Genomic DNA, 16,094 nt, shown 5'->3' on the forward strand with positions numbered 1-16,094 from the left:
AGTGATTCGTAAAAAATTGAACACCCTTTGACAGCTTTCACATTCTTAGTTCCACAGCAAAATAACAAAATAACATAAAATAAAAAGTAGCAAAGCAAAGCAATTAATGGATCAGTATTTTGTCTGGTAGAAAGTTGAGAGAATTTATGGCAAGCAAAATAACATTACACAGTAGCAGCAAACTTTGTAAGGTAATACTTTGCAATGTTGAAATCACTAAATGTGGAAAAATCAAAATGTTTGACTTTAACTGTAGATCATCAGAAGTGCCCAGAGAATTGATGGGAGGACGTCAACCTATGCAATAAATGGCTGCGTATACGTGTAACACTGTTTTAAGTCCTACAAGTACATGAAAATGTTTTAATATACAACACAAATGCTGTTGTCCCCCTTTTAAAGCAGCATATTTGCAAACGTATAGCAAATGATCATACCTTTTTTAACAATGTGACCAACTTGTACCTTAACAGTTTCAAGTATACAGTACTGCTTTCATGGATGCACCAATTCTTAAATAGGTCTCTAGATTGTTAGGCATCAATCCTGTAACAAATATGGACCAATATGCTGCTGCAATAGACACAAATAATAATTAAAATACAAACATACATACATACAAACAGAAAAAATTCTATTAAATTAACAAATGGGCTACTCAAATAATAAAAAGACAACAAAAACAAAATAAGTGCACTATAGTCCAGACACAAGCAGGTACCGTAACAGTACAGCAATTCACAAATGAAAAATGTTATATTCACATAATCCGAGAGAGTCTATCAAAACTAGAGTTATTACCTCTTCAGAAAAGGGTGTGAGCAGAGGTAAAAGTGAGAAGGTAAGAGTTGGCACAGATTAGTATATACTACAAGAAAAAAAGGAAAAAAGGGGGTGGGAAATAGATACAGCTTGTTGTAATACAAACTGGCAAACACAGGGGCATCATACACATTTATTTCACCATTCTAAATTCCCTCAGTGGCAAAACCATACTGTCTTTGTAGGGCAAAACTAAAAGGATATGCACATCGTCCATTGTAACAGTAATATTGTCTCTTGGTACTCTATACACATCAAGGAAATGCGTCCGATAAAGCTTGACATGTTTTGGTTATAAGCCAAGTGTACCCAGGCTTGTTGCTGCTTTAACAAATGAGAAATGTTATGTTCTGACCTGAGAATTTAAAGCTACTGAATTACACCTATCTAAACTAAGAGAGATTCTCTTTGAGGGTTCTGGATCGTCATCCCATACAGTACATGCTAGCATTTGGAAAACAATCCAGCTGAGGTGCAATTTGCTATCGTGAGAGTTTTTGGCTTGAAACAAGCCCCCCCAAGGGAGCCTGTGGGATTTTTTCCTACTCCATGTTTTTGTATACAATATAAGCTCAGTCAAGCATCTGCAACAGTTCTGTCCATAACAAAAATCAATCAATATCTTGCCAGCATATCAATATGGGAAAAACAATCCTGAGTCAATCATTTGGTACTGTAATTTTTTGGGTTAAGAGAGACTTTGGAACTGCAGTTTAAAAAGTCTTATTTTTTTCTTTAAGCAAGGGATCCTTTTGTCACTCCTACACACTGAACATATCCATTCTGATACTACTGAAGCTTGCGTCTAGGCCAGAGGCCGGCTTAGCCTTGACTTCCAACGCGTTTTCTAAATCATCCAGCTTCTGGCTTAGCTCATTGTCAGACTCATCTGAACAACTCTCGGTGGGTAGTGAGGTTGGAACCCCTGAGGTGCTGCAGGAAGTTGAGGTAACCGTTGAAGGTGAGGAGAGGGGGGGGGGAGGAGAGGCAGACGGGGAGGAGGAAGCAGCTTTCCGGGCTGTGGTGGCCTGGAACAGGACATTTGGCCAGGACTTCATGGACAAGCGAGAGAGATGAGGAAAGGTGTTATTAGAAGAAGCTGCAGACTGCGAGGTAGATGTGGTGTTAGGAGTAGGGGAGCAGACAGAGTGAGGTAATAATCTAGTATGCTCTTTGGCATTTCTCATTGCTTGTTTGATTGTTTTCTCTTTGTGCAAGCTCGACTGAAGGTGTTGGCCAAGTGCTTCATTCCCATTAACAACCACATTGCAGACAACACAAGTGTAGTTGCTGACTGCCTTTCGAAGCACTGTCTCTTGCGGGTCAGTAAAAGGATGTCCGAAGTAACAGAAGGACTTCTGATGACGCACCACTGAATCTTCGTCAGCAAAAATCATCTGGCACTTCCTGCATATAAACTCATGCTTGACGGACGGTACAATAAAAGCGTCTGGAAAATCCATGGTACTTTTGGTATCTGTTTTGGGTTCTTCTTTTGTGCTTTCTGTTGAAGAGCCTTTGTTGGTGTCATCCTTAGCATCAATAGCATCTTTTGGTTTAAACGAGTTGGTAGTCGTGCTCTGTATGCTCTGGGGTGTCTTCACAGGGGTTGGTTTCAGTTGCTGCTGTAGTTGTTTCTGCTGTTGCTCAAGTTGTTTCTGCTGCTGTTGTTGTTGCTTCTGCAGTGAATCCTGGAGGGACTGCTGGTACTGCTGGTACTGCTGCAGGAGAGCGGTAGGGGAGAGACCAGTTGCCATGGCAGCTTGTGGGACTGCTGCTGGGCCATATGGAAACAGATTTTCCATCCCGCACAGTGGTGGAAAGTAGCCCCCTGTTTGGACGCCTCTCGGAAGCTGTGGAGAGAAGCAGTTGGGAAATCCAGGAAGGAAGTAGGGCAGGAACTGCCCCCCCAAGAAAGAGGTGGGATCACTTGCTGCAAGAGCATTCTGGAGTGCCTGAAGCTGTGTGGCGTCCAGTGGAGTCTCATTTCCTGGTTTCCCTGGAGCTGGACATGGTTTCTCCCTTTTCTTGGCCATACTGGGGGTTTCAGGGCGTGAACCGCTCTCGTTCTCTCGTTCCTTCACCTTCATCTGAGGTGGCTTGTCTCCTGGTTTCTTGCTGCTGTCTCTCTCTGAGTCTTTGCCTTGCTGCTCTGTATGATTTACTGCTGCCAAAGGTGTGGAGGGAACAGGAGGAGGAGGAGGAGGTGGAGGAGGAGGAGGAGGAGTCTGCAGAAGAGTCTTGGTTGGGGTAGTGTTGAGAGACATGGCAGGAGAGGGGGTGGCTGGTGTAGGGAACCCAAGCATGCCAGCACCGGGAGACGCTAAAGCTGAAATACAGTGGTATATAAATATGGAAATATTCAATATTTATATATTCAATCCCAAATCACTATGGAAATTGTTTGACAAGATAAAGATGCTTAATTTGTCACTGGCTGACTTTTTATCTCTTTCATTAAGATTTTGTTATGGATCAAAACTGTCACATGCGCTTTATGATAATTTCAACCTGCCAATATATTACAATATAAATATACCAAACCTACAATAAGGGGAAAAACAAACACAAACAAAAACCATGAAATAGATACATTTGTTGTAAAAAATCTCTGAATTATCAATTAGCAGGTCAACTCTGATGCTGACATTATGCATGCACTAACTCCCACAATTTTTTATTTTAAAATAGTTTTAAAAAATAAGACTTTTTGACAAACACCACTGTGATACAGAATAACCAGTAGTATAGTAGAATAAAATAGTGCATGATAAAGCTCAGTTCATAAAGCCTCTAGTCTATTTAATTTTTTTTCACTGTTCGTCATACTAACTCACCAGGTGTGTTGGGTGGGAAAACAGGAAGTGATGATGGCCCATTGACCCCAGGAAGTAGCACCGGCGGAAGGCCAGATAACCCTGGGTAGCCTGAGGGTAGGCTGAGACCATGAAGTGCATTATTGTTGTCCACTGCAGTCTGTTGCTGCTGGCCAGGCAGGCTGAGTCCCTCACCAGCTTTCTTCATACGATCCAGCTCTTGCTGGGCCATCAGCTGACGGACAGTGGTCGGTGCTAGGTAGTCCTTTTCTCTATCCACCTGGTTACCCAGGGTTTCTTGCACTTTGGTGATGTGCTGTCTGGAGAAAATGTGGTCTCGGACGGACATCCGGGCAGTGTACTTTACACCACACAAAGTACACTCAGGCCTGGGCCCCTCTGGTGAGCCTTGACTTATCATGAATGGCTTTCCAATGTTAATCTTGAACTTCTTTTCTTTAGCTCGGGCATTCTGGAACCAAACCTGGACAACACGCTTGGGGAGTCCAATCTCATTGCCCAGCATCTCACACTCTTGCATTGTAGGAGTGCGGTAGTCACTAAAACAGGCTTTGAGGACTTTAAGTTGCAGGTTACTCATCTGAGTCCTGAATCGCTTGTGGCCTGGCCTGTCCCCAGAATTGCTACCTTTCCCAGACTTGCTGAAAGGGTTACCTGTCCCAAAGGGACTAGGGGAACTGGGATCAGCTAGGCTTGATGATTCACTCCTGTCATTGTTTTCATCCATTTCATCATCTCTGGAACTAAAATAAGAGTCACAGTCTTTTCCAGAGAAGCTGAGAGAAGGGCTCACCATGCTGAATTGGAACCTTTCATTGCCACCATCAGAATTTGGCACAAGGCCACTCTTGTTGTCACTCATCTTGTCGCCTCCATTGGCGGTGAGGCTCTCAACCTCATTGTTATTACCCTCATCTCCAGTTGTAGCATCACTAATGGCTGTATTAATTGATGATGTCTCATCAAAGTCCATTTTAGTGAGATCATAAGATGAAGCTTCTGCTGAATTAATATTGGGCCCTTCAGTTTCATCACAGTTTTCAGCTTTTAAGGATGAAGGGCTTAAGAAGTTTTTTACTTGTGCCTCAGATGGTTTGAGTGGAGTTGAGGATGCAGCAGGCAGCTCATACTCATTTGGCTCAGTCTTGGTAGGCAGCTGTGGGTAGTCAAAGAAATTATACTTATTTGGGCTTTCTCCTCTTTCATTGTCTTGATTCATCATTGGGCTTGGTGGCAAGCTAAAGCCTGCCTGCTTAGCCTCATGCCAATGTCTGGATCGTATGTGGCTATCTAAAGCAGATTTAGCCTTGAACAGTGCTCTGCAAAAGGGACATTTCTTGTGGGACTGGGAGGGCCCTATAGCCCTAAACTGCCCCTTTCTCTCTCTTGCACGAGTGTTTTGGAACCAAACTTGCACAACTCTCTTTTTCAAGCCAACTTCTCGTGCAATGTGGTCCAACATCTTCCTTGTTGGGTTAGAGTCAAGTAGGTATTTGTCATAGAGAATCTCCAGTTGTTCTGGCGTAATGGTGGTTCTCAAACGTTTATCTCTGTGTTGCTCTTCACTACTGTTTCCACCATCTTTATCGTTAGCACTTTCATCCTTGTCATCAAGTTTCCTTTTCATTGCTCCAGAGCCTGCTGCAGAGGCCAAACCAGAGCTACCCTGAGAGGGGATTTGAGAAAGGCCTCCAGATAACAGCTGGCTAGCCATTAGAGGGTTGTTGGGGTCGAATATCATGTAGGGCATATCAATGGGTCTTTCAAGAAACTGAGAGTGAAGGAACTGGTTTTGGGCAGCCAAGAAATGCATGTGCTGGTGCTCCTGCCATAGCTCCACAGTGGGGAATGCAATCTTACACTGGTCACACTGGTACTGAAGCATCTGGTGGGGAAGGTTGTTTGTGAGTGAGGAAAGGGCCAAAGAGAGTGGACTTGATGGCACTGTGGCTGCCTGTGGCTGGGAATGGGGTCTTGACATTTGTGGCTGGGGAGCTTTCTGAGGAGGTGGCTGAGGTGTGCAAGCCTTAGATGGTCTGGGTTCTGGTAGTGACTTGATCACTGGTGAGGGGGCAGCCTCAGTGTGTTTAACTTCAGTTTCAGGGCCAGTGTCTGGCTTGGGGGAGGTTTTCCCCATGCTGGTACGAGGAGAGGCCATCACAGGGGAGCTTGAGCCAGAACTGGTGGCAGTTCCTGTTTGGGACTGTTTAGGTGGCTCTAAAGGTAGCTGGATAGTCTTAGCCGGACCTTGCTCAACAGAATCTGTGTATTCCTCACAGATGTTGTCCTCATTACCTTCCTCATCTTCATCCTTATAACACAGCTTTTTCTGGTGAGTGATAAGATCAAAGATGCGTGGGAACACAATGTTGCACTTTTTACACTGGTACTGCATGTTGCTGGTTCTGATGTATCGTTCATTGGTTAGTTCTTTTTTCTCATTGTCTTTAGAATCTGCCTGGTTCTCATAGGTCTTGCGAGCTTTCTGGCGGGCATTCTGGAACCACACAACTATGACTCGGGTTGGTAGGTTGAGCACGGTGGAGAGCTGCTCAATCTCATCATCCTTTGGATAGGCATTAGTGTCAAAGAAATCTTGAAGTACCCTCAATTGGTAATCAGTGAATCTGGTCCTGGAGGACCTCTTGTTGATGGCTGACTCAGTTCTGTAGTATTCATGTGCACTGAGCTGGGGCTCCATTCGAATATCTTCCAATGTAGTAATGGGAGGAATATTAAAGTTGTAGGGAGAGTCTTTACTCCGTTGCCTCTCTTTGAAGAGGGTGTTACGGAACCAGTGCTTTATGACTTTTTGGGGCAAACCAGACTTCTCTGACATCTCCTGGATTTGCTCTTCATTGGGGGAGTTGTTGATGTCAAAGTTGGCACGGAGGATCTTAAGCTGGTCATCAGTGATACGAGTGCGAGGTCGCTTAAACTGAGACTGGCGGAGGAAGTTTGGATCAAGACCCAATTGTTGCTGACAGAGCTGTGTAAGGTCTGTGGAAATAGAGTCCATAGTGGGCAGCTGGAGGGCCAGTTGAGGGGGCAAGCCTGGGTGCTGGACAGACTGCATCATTAGTGGTGGGAAAATGGGCAGATCCAAGGGAACAGGGAGCTGCACTTGGGGAGGTGCAGGAGGGGCAGAAGGTGGTGGAGGAGGGGGCGGTGGCTGGGGTGGTGGTGCCTGGTGAGAGGGTTGGTGTGGGGCCTGATGGGGAACAGGAACTGGGGAGGGTACTGGGGTTTGGGGCTTGGTCATTGATGTAGAAGGCGGCTGAGGAGCTGTCACTGGGGCTGGAGCAGGAGGTGGCGGAGGAGGAGGAGGTGGTGGTGGTGGTGGTGGTGGTGGAGTCTCAGGTGAAGCAGGGTTTATTGGATAGAGTTTGTCATAGGCCTCTCTGTATTGCTGGGCAAACTTTTCAAGCTCCACATATGGGAAAAAGTGGCTGTGCACATGCTCCTGGTGGCTCTTGAGAATAAGCATATTGGAGAAAAGCTTTCCACACATCCCACACTCAAGCTTGTCCGTGTTCATTTCCACTTGTTCAACTCCGTCTTTGTTTTTCTTTTGGTTTTTCTGTCTGTTTTCATTGTACTGGATGACTAATTCAAATCCAAAGTTCTCTAGCAGTGCTTTGGCTGCATTGCCCCTTGCTCCTGACACAATACGTGGAGGGGGAATCAATGGCTCTGGGAACTTTGACTTTTTAGAGTCCTTGTTGTCCTTTCCTCCATCACTTAATGCATCACCTCCATTTTCAATCTTTGCTCTGTTTTCTTGTTTTTCTAAGTGGTCCTCTGCCTCTCTTGACATCTGAATTTCTGAAACTGACACAGTGCTGGACTCCATTTTGGATTTGTGATTCTGCAGTTGCTGGTTTTTCTGTTGCTGAATTTGTGACTGTGTCTGAGAGGCTTGCTGCTGCTGCTGTTGTTGCTGAGCCTGTTGCTGTGCCTGAGCCTGCTGCAGCTGGTGCTGCTGTTGCATCTGCTGCTTCAGGTCCTCTAGGAATGATCCAGTAAGGCCAGGCATTCCAAAAGCTGCTGCTGAGTGCAGCGCAAGTTCTGGGCTGAGGCTGAACTCAGCTCCTGGGATATAGAAGGGGAAGAGGAACTGTGGTTGTTGAAACTGCAGCAGTGCTTCTGGGGTCATTGGAAAATGGGGGAAAAAAGCTGGATTAAGGAACTGAGGCTGGAAGAAGGCGGCTTGTTGCTGGAGTTCATGTTGAAGCTGCAGTTGCAATTGGGCTGAGGACTGCGCTGACTGGTGGCTGCTTGCCTGTGCTGAAACATGGTCAGTAGTTGTTTGTTTTGTATTGTTGCCGCTGTTAGCTTCTTTGGGTTCCACAGTGTTTTCTTTGTTAGCAGAGGGTGTTCCACTTCTAGCAGTGTCTGGGTTACTGTTGTTCCCTTGTGTGCTTGGTGCTGGACTTTTTGCAGGTACTGGACCACTCGTGCCAGAGACACTGCTGCTGCTGCTCATTTCAGTTTTGGCTGTTCTTGCTTTGGTCTGGTGGAGTACTGACCTCATGTGAATTTCAAGTGTTGAGCTTTGGCTGTAGGCAACATTGCAAATATTGCATTTGAATGGTTTGTTGTCAGTGCTGTTGCTTGCCTCTTGTGGGACTGGGCTTGATGCTTCTTGAAGGACCTTCTTCAACTTATGCAGGTGGGAAACTGAATTATAGTGGACTAGTAAGATGTTCTTCTGGGTGAAGGACTCCTTACATACTGTGCACTTGTAAGGCCGAGAAGGGTCCAAAAATTTCTCCATTGTAAAGTTGGGCCCTTTTCTAAATGGTAGGGTCCGTTTTGGTTCTGCTCCCATGTCATCGAGCAGAGAGCTGCTGTCACTTCCCGTAGGACTGGGTCTCTCTTCCTGGTCAATTTCATCATCTTTGTCCAAGTCATGTTCGAAGGCCTGAGCTTCCTCCAAGGCCCTGGCCTCACTCTCAGTGATATCTCCATTCATTGGAAGATTTCCTATGAGTTGCTGCACTTCAGCTTCAGTAAGTTCAGGGTGTCCATTTTCCAAATGCTTCCTGAGGGCCAGGAATGTCCTGAAGCTGCGCTGGCAAAGGCTGCACATTGTGGCTGCTCTGATGGCATGGTACTGGGAATGTATCTGAAGCTTCTGCATTGTCTTGAAGGCCAGGCTGCAGTGGTTGCAACGATACTTGTAGACATGACGATCAGATACTGAGAGCTGCTGTTGCTGCTGCTGGAGCCTTTGGAGCTCACTGAGATGGTCCTGTAGGGTGTCAGGGGACTTGCTATCATGTCCTAACCCACTGGCTCTCTTCCAGTCAGGGGCCTCTGAGGCCTCCTTTGGGGGCTTGAGTTCCTCACCCTGTGGATCCAATTCAATCTTTTCTTGACTGGTCAGCTCATCCTTTGAGATGTTTCCTAAAAGTAGAAATACAATTTGAAGTACAATGCACTGCATCATTTATTATTTTCTGATACATGACAAACAATAATTAATGATACATAAATCTAAGAATTATGAATGTATATACTGTATCCATGTATAAATTAAGTAAATTAAGTCCCATATTCTGCTCACCTTGAGATTTTCCAGACCCATCAGAAAGAGAGGTAGTGGAATCCATTAGAGATAGACCTTTGTCTTGTCCAGTTTGGGGATGCATTATATTATTTGGTGTTGCTGTGTCAGGTCCAACAACCTATCAAGACCAAAATAATTTCTTCATTAGTATATCAATTTAAAATAATGATTGTTGAAAATGTTGAGGACGTGTTTAAAGAATATTCTACAGCTTATTCTATTTTCTCCTCTCAATAGACAACAACAGTCAAGTTTATGACAGTATATCAAGGGAGCACAATGAAGTATGTAGCAAGAAATGTGGAAAGCCATTGCCCTAACTACATGGGAGACCAGAGGGAGAACTGGACAGTCCTGACAAATGATTCCCATTTTTATGTTCACATCTCAAAATGATTATTAAAAAAATAAAAACACCTTTTCTAGGTGACTTAAAATGATGACTTGTCACACATTTTAAGTGACAAAACATTGTTTGAATGAATGAAAGATTTGTGTGTATGAATCATGTCAAGTAAAAGTTATCATTCACGCACACAAATCTAATTTATAATCATTACTTCTACATACAGTCAGAATCAGCTTTTCCACGCAGTCAGGAGCCACACTGTGAAGGTGTGTGAGATGCAGCTGCAGGTGAATCTTGTTGCTCAGGACATCCTGGCATAGAGGGCAGCGGATCACTGGCTGCATGGAATGCTGGGACATCACATGGAGCTGCATACGGTTGGCATCTTTACTGCTGTAGTTGCAATATGGACACTGCTGAACCTAAAAAAAAAACAAAAAAACAAAATGGTATAATAACAATCTGGCTGTAAGTGGAGAAATAATGAAATAATATTCAATAAGAGGGGCATCCTTTGCAATGTAAAAATTAATTCAGAAGCAGGAATTCTTTTTTTTTTTCTTCCACAAGATGTACTCCTTAGTGGGTATCATTCTTGTGCTACACAGTCATTAGCATAGCCTGCTGTTCATTGTCTGCCTCACTTAAGATATGGCCAGACTGCACTTTATAAAAACAAACAAGGGTTTGATGAAGATGTGCAACAATCATCTCTCCTGCACCGTTAGGGGTGAAATAACTGCATATCTGCAAAATCAAATTGAATCTTTACAGGGCTTTTCCATTCTTCACTGCCCACTCACCTCATCTTACCACATTCACCTCTCCCCACCTACCCCCATGCCCACCTTAAAACAGAAAATGTAAATCAACCATGTTTCGTGTAATTCACTTAAGTCTCTCAACTCATGCAATTTTATTAGCAGAAAACATGATTGGCCAGAATTTCTAATCAGGAGATTACAGATGACAAAGGTGTGTACTCTCCCAAGCTACGCCTTGCCCTCATTATAGGGAGTACTCTGAACATAGCTGCCTCCCCACCACCTGTCTTAATAGAATCCATTTCTGAAATGACTAAGTCCTCCCTCCTTGCAGGGCCCAGAACCAGACAAGCTAATACTTCATAATCTAATTTAAAAACACATATAATTTAAAGAGATGCAAAAGGGGGAAAAAAAGCAAGGGAGGGAGGCCTAAGGCTAGTGCAGGTATTCCACTTAAGAACACAAAGACTGGCCTACTGTGCTTGATGCTAAAAAGCTCTGTCAGGAAGGGAATGGTGGGCTGCATTTAACCCTTTGATAGAAAGCTGGCGCCAGCGATTGCTTAATGCTTAGCTTAGCATTTCTGCTTCTTACAGTTCATAAGTATCTTCCCATTAGGTCATCCCACAGTGACAGTGAAGGTTAGATTTCATTAATGCTTATGAAGGAGAACATGCCTCATTAGCTATTAGCCTTCTGTACATTCCGTACACAAATTCCAACATGTATTTGGAATATAAATTGCCAGATGTACACTGTAAATACATGCAAACTAAGTTTCAAAACCTTTAAATGGATTTTCTTTGGCAAGGTAAAAACAGTTGGTCACCCTCAGTGACACTTTCAGGGTCAGCTAGAACACTTTGAGTTGCTAGGACCTACACCAGTAACACTTTCAGGATTGTTGCTAACACAGTACAATTGGCGGTTTCCTTATGATATACTACAAACCTTTACCTGATCATTGGCAGAGGTCTTCCCCTCAGCAGACTTTGGCCTTTTGGGTGGGCTTTCTATTTGTCGATCTGGCAGGAGGGAATGTTTAACCATAGCATTCAGTCCGGTAACCTCTTTGGATATGGCATTCACTCCTGGCAGGCAGTGGAGAGAGAGAGAGAAAAAAGAAGACAGAGAATGTAAACCATTGATCATTCATCAATTAATCAGTCATTACTTCTATTTACAGCTTGTGTTTATACAATGTAAGCTTAGATATATTTATAATACATCTCTTTTAAGAACAAAATGCTTCACATTAAGAGTTTAAAAATATAAGAATGCTGCAAAATTACAAAATGACTGATGGCTAAACAATAGATTTATCTTTTTTAATGAAAGCAGAGCACAGAAGCAGAATGACATTTTAAACACAACAGTGAAAAGAGATTAAGAGGGGCCCATGTCATATTGATATATATCAACCCATATATCACACATTCATGCTGTATGAGCAATTGGAATCTTAATATAGAAATATGAAGTATACAGAATCGTCACATTTGAATGAATAAACTGAAATGTATGACATCTGGTGGCTGTGTGATCAAATGACATACTGTATATCATGAGTGATTAACACGTGTAACTAATTAATATTCAGTAGGTCATAGGTAATGATTTAAAAAATGATTATACAACAGGACAACATGAGCATGGATACAAGCGTGGACTGTATTATTCACATTCATATACACTGATGTGTTTCTGCCCTGAGGACATTTGAAATGGAGAAAACTCAGGCAGGCTCATTATCACAGCACGACATACATTAAATGTTATGGTAATATTATACACTTCATTAGTTCATATACATTTCCCCAGCTGCCTCAACAACTCCTCTGTCTGTACAAGATGCTAAATTTTCAGGGCTTGGTCACGGCTGGTGGTACAGTAGCAGCACTACTTGTGTGTGTCTATTTGTATGTATGCGTGTAAGTGTGTGTGACGTTAACAGCAGGGCTCAATGTGGAGAGATCAGCCTCTGGTTGTATAAATGCTGCAGCCGCTGATAAATCTTTCATTAGCTTCATCCTAAGATACAGGCCGTGCAGGCCCTGCTATACTCTGCCACTGCAATTTACCCACAAAACACAAAGACACAGCAACAGCAACTCTCCCTCCCTCCTTCCCTCCTGCGCCCTTGCTCTCTTCCTCCCTCTCTCCCTAAGCCATCACCCCCCGCCCCCCCTTGCCTCCCCTCCCTTGTCTGGTCACTCAAGGCAATATGTGAGCCTCACTCTTGCGAATCAACGCTTCACGCTAGATGCACAAATGGAAAAAAAGGGAAATCAAAGCACTGATACATGGAGAGGGGGTTGAAAAAAACATTTTGTATTTCATATTATTCCGTGGCTCGTGTTTGTATTGGGTGCATATCAATTCCTCCGGCCCGTTCATGCATTTTAATTCTGTTGCATTAAGTAGGCGTTCCACTTATTTTATTTGTAATCCCCTATATCTGGAGCCTGAAATATTGGCCTGTCAAGGAAAGTGACAAGAGAGAGGGAGGGAGGGAAGAAAGGAAGAAAGAGAGTGAGGGAGGGGAGGGGGGGCGACACACGGGCACAATGTGAATTTCCAAGAACATCCGAGAATTGCTCTGCAGCTCAGAATAGCGAGGTAATCTCGTCTTCCACTGCCTGTGATGGCCCCTGCAGGGCTTGTGTGTGTGTCTATGTGCATATATATATGTGTGTGTATCATGTGCTTCATGACAGGTCTCTGACACTCCATTGGTCAGATTGGTCCAGGATGGTAGCACCCGTCATATCACCTGACCTTTCCAAAGCCTACGCCCCGCCTCCCGTATTTATTATGACCATTTCTAATTTCAACTTTCAATTTTTGCCTCCGTCTTCCAGTCAATTTGCAACTAAATTACATCCCTGCAAAAAGAGATGAGGCGATTGTCAGACAAGAGGCTGCAAATACATTTACAATGCGGCGGGGGAAAGAGCCCACACATCACCATTGATTACTGTCATATTGAGTGTAAATGTATGTTTGTGTAGTGTGTGTGTGTGTGTGTGTGTGTGTGTGTGTGTGTGTGTGTGTTTGAGTGTGTGCACATGCAACATGAAGATCTGTCCTTTCGGTGTGGATTCGTATTCGACCTAGTGCTTTCATCAACACTTATGACACATGAAGAAAAACAGTTGGTTAACCTTGAATGTTGAGAGAACAGTTCTCTCTATGGCCACTCAGGAGCTTTAAATGGCAAGTCCTGTGAGTGAATAATAAAGTTGTTTTGAGGCATGGAATTGCATTCAAAATTGTAGAGTGTCCTCCAAGGATATAATCACCTGTAACACAAATAAATACAATGGCCAGCACAATCTAAACACAACCTATAAATTTATGAGAGAAAAATAAAAATATCCTGCTGCCTGTAGTTTCTAATCAAATTCATAATCTTGCCATCAATAGTGCGTGGATAGCTAAAATAATTAAGGAGAAATAATGGGAGAGGGCAGGAGTGAGAACAAGACAGGAACAGGAGACTATCCTCTCATTTTCCTTTGTCTCTGAGTCTGCACCCCACACTTAATGACTGTGTCCTTTTTTCTCCTCCTCCCTGTTCTTTCCCCTCCCTTTCCACCTTCCCCCCATCCCTTCATCCTTATGTGGGCTCCACCAGCTGCAGCCCAGTGAAGCAGAGTGGCAGAATAAACCTGACACCACCAACCGACCACCAATGACAAATGTCTGCATGCAGCAGGACCTTGCTTGATTAGATAAATCAAAAGGTGATTTATGACACTCAACCCCTTTTGCATTGCAGGGGGAGAGAGCAGCGCACTCACCACCCATCTTTATTTGCAACTGTCAATGGTGTTTAGGGAGCCGCATATACACGCACTTATATACATGCAAGTGGGCGCTCAGATGAAGAGAAGTACAGCACAATGTAGGGAGAGGTGGAGAGATGGAGAGAAACAGAGGGAAGAAGAAGAAAAAAATGATAGAGAAGGACAGAGAAGCCCATAACTCTGAACACCTCAGGATATTTCTGTCCCAAATAGTTCCTCAAAAGGCAGGAGGACCGACAGTATCATTGTAGCTAATGCTTTTTGCGTGGATCTATTTTAGAATCTGCCCTTTTGTGTTGGAAAGGGTAAGACATTTTGTGCAAACTGAAGCAAGCAAATGAGATTTTCACACAAACAAGCATACCATTGAATCTCTCCGACTATGACTTTATATGAAATCAACTACATCATCAGGATCAAGTCTTGGAGCGGGCTGTCCAAACAATCAAACTGTAACTACTGCAATCTTTTTCCTCTTTTTTCCTTTCTTTTACAAGCTGCAAAACAATTAAATTCCATTCCTGACATTTCATTTCATGAAAATAAAAAAGCCCACAAACACAGAGCAGAGAGTGGGGGAAAAGGCTGTCAATTAAGAAGGAGCAGGCTGGGTGGCGGCAGCTTGGATTTAGTATTCAATTTAGCTGTCCTGAGCCCTGGCAGACTGGCTAAGGTTACGGAGCAGTAAATCTAGGAGGGAGAGATGGCCAAAACGGGCCAGGGTGGGCCGGCCAGCATGATTTACTGGCCTAGTGCTCTGAGGTTACGCATTAGGCTGACCCCTGGTCACCCGATAACATTACAGCAACACACTCTGAACCCCAAACTCCCACTGAAGCACTCAGCAGGTCCAGATCTAGCCAGAGGGAGGCAAAGAGAGAGAGAGAGAGAGAGTGGAAAGAAATGAGATGGAGAGAGGTAGAGACATAGTCAGATGGAGAGGGAGTGAGAGGAAGAGAAGGCTGTTAAACAACAGCTGTCTTGTAGTTTGTGATTTTTAATGACTAGCCTTCATTTCTCTTCCATCTCCAGCTTGTATTCTAATGAGAGATAAATATGAGCATGGCCTTGTCACATTTGACAAATCGTCTGAGACATTCAACAAGCCGTCATTACACAGAAAACACACATACATGCACAAAGGAATTGCTGCAGGCTTGTAATTAAACATGCTAATATGTTAAATATATTTTAATCTCAATTTAGAGAGACAGAAAAAGAGCAAAGCTCTCATGTCAAATTGTACAAATTTGCAAGATGCCCTACCCCCCACCAAAAAAAAAAAATATATTTTCAAGTAGATATAGAATATTTAACATCTGATCTTGTTTGCATGTGATTCAATTTCACCCCCCCCCCAACCCTTATCTGCACAATTTAAAATTGTTAATTGTAAAAAAAATTGATAAATAACATTTGTCTGTGGGAATAATGAGTCATTTCTTTGCTAATTTGAAGCAGGTAGAGATCTGTAATTTCCTTAGGCTGCCTCACAGGCTCATTTCCATGTCAGATCCTTTGTTTAGTTGGTTATTTATATGAATTGGGCCCCTGAGCCATGGTGGCGACATGCGACATCTACAGTACACACACAGCACAAAGCTATCTGGAAGTAATCCACATAGGGGACATTTGCATGGAGAATGTAACATGGATTATAATTAATCTGAAGTGACATGGGATTAAAAAAGACAATGTAAATGAAGCAAGGGAAAAAGCTTTCTCTGTCTTTCCTTGCCCCCCCCCATCTCTCTCTCTCTCTCCTTCTCTCTGTCTCTCTCTTCCCCTCTCTATCTATCTGCCCCTCTTTGTTTAAAGGATCTTGGTCTTGGAGATGAAGTGCGCAAACACACTGCTCACTGCTCACTTGGTCACACTGTAATCCCTTCCCTGGAGATCTCCATGCAGACACACACACACGCAATCACGCACGCACAC

The 16,094-nt window shown here is 43.6% G+C and overlaps 1 protein-coding gene across 1 annotated transcript in view; it reads right to left on the reverse strand.

The window, feature by feature from the left end:
• Positions 1 to 859: 859 nt before the first annotated feature.
• Positions 860 to 16,094, reverse strand: part of zfhx4 (zinc finger homeobox 4) — a 59,485-nt gene continuing 44,250 nt past the window's right edge. Inside the window, exons 7-11 of the mRNA XM_022766269.1 lie at positions 11,305 to 11,438; positions 9,802 to 10,002; positions 9,229 to 9,349; positions 3,660 to 9,068; positions 860 to 3,151 (exon numbers count right to left, since the gene is read on the reverse strand). Coding sequence (XP_022621990.1) covers positions 1,584 to 3,151; positions 3,660 to 9,068; positions 9,229 to 9,349; positions 9,802 to 10,002; positions 11,305 to 11,438 — 7,433 coding nt within the window. The 3' untranslated portion in view covers positions 860 to 1,583. The remainder of the gene's footprint in view (positions 3,152 to 3,659; positions 9,069 to 9,228; positions 9,350 to 9,801; positions 10,003 to 11,304; positions 11,439 to 16,094) is intronic.

The sequence above is a fragment of the Seriola dumerili genome, unplaced genomic scaffold (genome assembly GCF_002260705.1).
Source record: "Seriola dumerili isolate Sdu_G_001 unplaced genomic scaffold, Sdu_1.0 BDQW01000822.1, whole genome shotgun sequence".
NCBI classification, from domain to species: Eukaryota; Metazoa; Chordata; class Actinopteri; order Carangiformes; family Carangidae; genus Seriola; species Seriola dumerili.